This window comes from Pezoporus wallicus, unplaced genomic scaffold (genome assembly GCF_028554395.1).
Source record: "Pezoporus wallicus isolate ANWC-B61680 ecotype Strahan unplaced genomic scaffold, APGP_CSIRO_Pwel_v1 contig_3017, whole genome shotgun sequence".
Taxonomy (NCBI): domain Eukaryota; kingdom Metazoa; phylum Chordata; class Aves; order Psittaciformes; family Psittacidae; genus Pezoporus; species Pezoporus wallicus.
This window is the reverse complement of record NW_026638957.1, coordinates 3,517,202-3,523,237: the sequence shown is the minus strand read 5'-3', so window position 1 is coordinate 3,523,237 and position 6,036 is coordinate 3,517,202. Positions and strand designations below refer to the sequence as shown.

The window sequence follows — 6,036 nt, the reverse complement described above, 5'->3', positions numbered from 1 at the left end:
CTCAGACATCCCAGGACACTGCAAGGTGCTAGAACACTTTGCTTCATCAATCTTTTGTTCAACCCTGGCCAGTGCAAAGTCCGGTTGCTCTCCGGAAATACCCAGAAGATCAGTCCTAACTTCTTTCCTTGCATGTTTCTACTTTAGCCTCATCCCCATCAGATTACTTCAAGCTCATTAACTGTATAAAGATAACCGGATGAGCCCAGGGACTTCAGTAACATATACACCTTTGCTTCTGGGGCTGACAATAACTTGCAGCAGCCACGACAGAACTAAGCTGCTGGTCAGACCCCGCATCTCTGGGTCTGGCACTGGGGACCCACAGTCCTGCTGTACATGAACCCCATGTAGTGTGATACCTGTGCACAGGCGACAGGAGGTGAGGTGGGTGTTTTGCTTGGAGTCCTACCGATGGGAGTGAGGAGGCCAGTGGGAGGTGGGCCAGAGACCTAGTCTGGGCCCATGGTTTGTGTGGGGAATGGGCGTGAGAGGTGTGTGGGGTCTCCTTTGAGAGAGTCAGTGCAAACCAGACAATTTGGGGAGTGTTTCTGGGGGGGGGGAGGGTTGAGAAAAAAGGAAAGTTGGTAAGTGATGCTGCATAGAGGTTGGACCCTCCTGCTGCCACAGCCCTAGGGTGACAGTAAAGATTGTCCTCAGTGTGGCCAACATGGAGCAGGTCAGACTTTGGGACATAGGCACATTAGTGACAATACCTATGTTGGAAGTAGGACAACAGGCCTCTCGGTGTGCAGGGACTTACTGGCAGTGCTTTCACCACTGGGGAAACTGCCATGAGTTCACCCAACATGCAGGGATGGTGGTGGGCTGAGGAGCTGGGCAGGGTGAGGACACATTACCTCACAGCCAGAGTGCTCAGGGGACCCTGTACCACCTCCCCAGTGAGGGCCTGACACTGATCCATCAACACACAGCATCCGGGGAAGCAGAAGGATGAGAGCTGACACCCTTGCCACAGCCTTCAGGATGGATGTGGGGAAGCTGCTGTTGGGGCTGAGAGGTCCCAGAGCCATGAAGGTTCCCTGGGAGCCTGCGCCACTGCTAAAGCCGGGAGTGGGACAGTGGGTAGCATCAGGGGCAGCCCCAGTCTGGGGCCTGAGCAGCTCCCTGGGGATGGGGACTAGCAGAGGTCAGGCTGGGAAAGAGCTGTGGGGAGCTGGAGACCAGCACTGCTACCGTATCAGCAGTATTGGGGTGGCACTGGAAGCAGCAATGCCTGTGTGTGCCCTCAGAGCCCTGAGAGCAGCATCTCCTTCGTCAGACAGTACTGAGAGGCTGTGTGTCAGGTTTAGCCATGCCATCCAGAGTGCCACCCAGAATGCAGCCCAGGCTCCCAGCAGGAGCACGCTGCCCTGCAGAAGACTAACGGCAGTACAAGGGAGGGGTTCAGCTCCAGCATTCTTACCAGAGGCAAGGTGGAGGTGCCGACAGCTGCACGTGAGCAGAAATAACCATGACTTTGGAGTCAGCTCAGTACGGGTGTCACACACTGCAGAGTCTGCACATGATGTCCTCGAAACCAAGATTACTGTTATTCACCGTTCCTTATTCTTTGTTGTTCTCCCTTCCCCACCAAGATGTGCAGCAGCCCAAGCTGGCAGATGCACAGCACTGGTTTGCTATCTGTATGCAGATTTGGCCAGCGTACGCTACGGCTGAGGCATGCAGACACAGACATTTCAAGGCCCAGAGACTTAGTAACCAGCTACGTGTGACACCACTTTACCTTTGGAGCTCCAGGAGTCAGGCAGGCAGCTCTAGAAACTTGGCCCAGTGTGTCCCAATTTTTTTTTTTTTAATGGAGGAAACAATAGCAGTTTTGTGCAAAACCCACAGTAACACACTTTCATTCCAGTCAGAGCTTTGCTAGGCTTGATCCAAAGGTTGCGTAGCTGCAGTGGAGGTTACGTGCCTCTTGCATCCAGACTATCCAGTATCTAATGCTCACAGTGGGAATCTTGTCTGAATGAAGGCACTCGGAAGACATGGATCTGTCTTGCAATTAAGGCTCCTGCTTCCATTATCCAAGCCTGAAATACTGTTTTCAAATTTCAGAAAATGCATTTCTACATTGGTTCAATTTATTGTGAATTCAGGTTTGCAGGGAAACTTAAGTCTGCAATGACTGAAAGCACAGGTAGAAAGGAGAATTAGCAAGTTCTGTCTGCAACAGCCTGAATTTATTAATGTAAGAAACTGGTGGGACTTAGAGTCACAAAAACACTAGAGAAAATGACATCTAGGTAAAAAGGGACAGGTATTTAATTCTAGCTCATTTTGATTTCCAAATTTTCATCTGGTTTGCTATACTGGGAAAAATATTAAGTTTCTTTACAAGCACTTATTTAAAAATAATTGCACCATACCACACATGGAAATAAATACACAATTACCCAATGACACTATTATACAATCAATGTGACTAAACTGCTGTACACTTAAAACTGATGGTGAAGACTTTCAATCTTTTAAAAAAAAAATAAATGCATTGATGAAAATGCCTATGCTACCTGATTTCAGTGAGAAATAGACGGCAGAAAATGTACTCTTAGGATCATCTTGCATGGTCTGTAATTCTGTGGATTGCAAAGGCAATGACATTTTGTAGACAACAAGCCAGAGATAGAGTTCTGCTACAGATGGTAACCCTATGCCTCTGAATACATCAGACAAGACTCAGTTTATTCAAACTGTGTGAACAGATACTGTAAGGTGTTAAAGACAGCATTGTGGTGTGTGTGCACACCTTTCACAGGCCTTGTGCACGGAAGTGATTCACACCTGCCATAGTTTACTATGAAGTAAATGTCAAGTTTTCTGGAAGATCTCTGGGTTTTCTCCACTGTGCATTCATGTTCTGCGATGTCGGCTGGCTGCCAGCAAGATGTTCTGAGGTTTGATACTTCAAGTTTTCCAGAAGATGAATGTTCTCCTGAATGATCTTTTTATTTCTGCAAATGAACTCTGCTGAGAAATGCTCTGTATTTGGACAGCATCTACAATTAGCATATCTGCCCTGTGTCAAAAGCCATGCTCCAGAGACCTTCTGAGGTCTGCAGATATCAGAGGATCTCACGAGATAAACTATCCAGCCCTTCCAGGATGACAACAAACACTACAAGAAAAGCAGCACAGCCCTTAGGGAAAGTCTAACTCTTTGACAATTGGAACTGGTGGGGTTTTATGGTCTATTGGTTTATAAATAAAATGGAAATCTTTCTTGGTTTCGCACTTCAGGAGGGATGCTTTTATATGGTGAGGAAGGGCATCTTTGTCCAGCTGCAGCCACTGGTCATCAACGTAAACAAAGAGTCTATAGTCCTTGGGATGGGAGACTTCAAACTTCTCGGCACACTGCTGGCTCAGCTGCTCAACTGTGGTGTCTTTTCGGGAAGCAAGTGTCCTTGACTGAGCACCAATTTCCAGAAAGGAGATAGAGATGAAATCCTGAAGAGAAACATGAGGATAGATCTTAAAGTTGAGACTGACTTAGGACAGAAGGGGGTAGCATTCAGCCCCAAAGCACTACCTGCCTAGAGCTCCTAAATGCCCTCAAATATCCTCCAATCATTCTCCAATGCCCCGGTTATTCTCTCCTTTCTCACTTCTGAAGGACAAGCTCTGAATCAGCAAATGCTTAAACTAACAAACACTTAACCGAAGACTTAGCCCTTTAAAGACACGTAAGTGAAAGCTTTTTTCTGATTTTGGTGAATATCCTTAGTGAGCAGTCTGAAACAGTTCCTTCTCCTACTTTTCTACAACTCCTGAAGAAATAGGATGCAAAGAAGTAACAGAACAGAATAACAATCCCAAAACCTCAGAGATCTGGCCTGAAAATCCCCTGTCTCATAGAAACAGGAAAGGGTTGGCAGTGTGGTGACCCTTGCAACTTCCCTGCCACACAAACAGCACCTTGAGAGTGTGTCCTGCAAACTTCCTTCCATCAGTAATGAAAGAGCAGAAGGAGTTATGCTGAGAAAGCTGTTTTCTTTCTATCCTGTTTCAGGCTTTAATTGCTGCTGAGATGTTTTTGCCAGACTCATGAGGAACAGAATCTAGAGGGCTTTCAGTCACAGTGGAACCTGAATGTTTAATTTGTATCTGTGAAGTTTAAAAAAATTCCCAACCATTTTAGTCAAAAAATACTCAGGTTCATCAGAAGTGAGTTTTGTCAAATACGTGGACTATGGGTTTTCAAACTGTACTTATGGAGTGTCACTGCAGATGACTAAGGCAGCCAGAGGGACGTGCAGGAGCCTGCTGAACACATCAGTAAGCTGTTTACATATGCCAGGATGTGCTTGTATGTCTCTGATTCATTCTAAAGAATGTAAAATGGTGCTTATGCTTCGGGGGGAGGGGGTGGGGGTGGGGAATCTTCTGAGGAAATGCAGCATTTGCTCATTCAGCTATTATGCTCCATGTTAGGTACTTGCCATGAGCTACTGCCAGAGCAACACTTGGGGCTGGATGGCTGTTTGGTGTATCCCATCCATCATTCTCGCGTTCTGAGATCATCAGGGACTGCTTTGACCACACTATGGGAAACATAATCAACTCAGCGCTTTCACAGGGCTATATGGTCTGCGTCTCCCGCTCGGGAGACTTTCCCCTGGCTTTCCCCTTGGCTTCACAATTTTGTTTCGCACTGTGAAGGCTTTACAGAACCGAGACGTGGCCTTTGCTGCCTCCCTGTGGCTGACAATTTGATCACAGCACATCGGGCTGGCGCGGCACCACCATTGCTTGGTCCTGCACCCACCCTCACCATGGCTGGAGGCCCAAAGCACCCATCCCTCCTGGGACCGTCTCCCGCTGTGCATGGGGAGGTCTTCATTGGGCTATATACAGCATGGGATTCAAAGCTAACCAGATACTGTTAGGTCTTTCCTGCTGCCAGGTGAGAGAGGCTAGGCTCTGGAAGATGCTCCTCTGACTAGTCCTTGGGATGTCTCAGGTCCTCCTACAGCTTTATGCCATCTAGGAACTGTTCCTGCATAGCCTGCTCACATCTCCTCAGCTTAGCCCATGATTCCCCAGGCCCTAAGAGTGATGAAGGGGCTCCCTGCTTCCCCAGCACAGCTCTCCACATGTGACTACTCTTAGCATGCCTCCTTTGAGAAGGAACGAAATCACTCTGCAGCTGTATTTAAAATTATATTGTTATGAGGGTACTTCAAGACTTCAAAATTAATTTTTTAAGTGATACATATTTCAAATGAGGTTTTTTTTAAAGATTTTGAAATCTTGCACATATGCACTCTTGTTTTTCACTAGTGACTTGGGTTAACTTTGTTTTAAAATAATTATCAAATTAAAAATCAGTAAGAATGTAAGAGAGCATGGTCATCTTTCAGGCTCTGTCCACAGCAAACAATGCCAGCTACCTGCACTGATGAGCGGGAAGCCCGGGCCTTGTTCAGTGTCCTCCGTCGCTCCCAGCGGTGAATGGAGTCCTGCACCTCCATGCTCAGCTGCCGTGTGACAGTGATTTTGTCATAGTTCTTGATGTGCTCCAGGGCCCCATAGGTGGTAGTTAAATAGTAGGAGCCTGCAAAAGGATAAGGTCTTGTATGAATATCGCACCAGCGCAGTCCATCCATTTCCACTTCCATCCTGCCTGCTGGCAGATGCCTAACACTTGCACTGTCTGTGCCTCTCTGCAGGGAATGCAGGCATGTCTGATATTAACCCAAGAGAAAGGAGACCTAATGGACAGTGTCCTCCACCCCCTTCTGCTTCACAGCAGCATCACTGTCCAGACTCAAGGTAAACTACTACAAAAGCTGCTTTCACAAACAAACCCAAGCAATGTCTTTGACCACAGATGGTTTATTCTTTGGGGCATGGCCATCTCTTTGCTGTGTTTAATAGGGCCAGTTCAACAGGTCTGCAATCTGGACTCCTGAGCAGTCCGCATAATACAAGGAAATTAGTAACAACTGTAGTTACTCTGTAAGAAAATGACAAGGCTGGATGCAGCCCCCTCCAACTCTAGCTACGTTGCTAAAG

At 47.1% G+C, this 6,036-nt stretch overlaps 1 protein-coding gene across 1 annotated transcript in view; it reads right to left on the bottom strand.

Moving 5' to 3' along the window:
- Positions 1-3,058: 3,058 nt before the first annotated feature.
- LOC130601367 (ras and Rab interactor 3-like) overlaps positions 3,059-6,036 on the bottom strand; it is a 159,218-nt gene continuing 156,240 nt past the window's right edge. Inside the window, exons 25-26 of the mRNA XM_057413387.1 lie at positions 5,412-5,575; positions 3,059-3,468 (exon numbers count right to left, since the gene is read on the bottom strand). Of these exons, the coding sequence (XP_057269370.1) occupies positions 3,160-3,468; positions 5,412-5,575 (473 nt within the window). The 3' untranslated portion in view covers positions 3,059-3,159. The remainder of the gene's footprint in view (positions 3,469-5,411; positions 5,576-6,036) is intronic.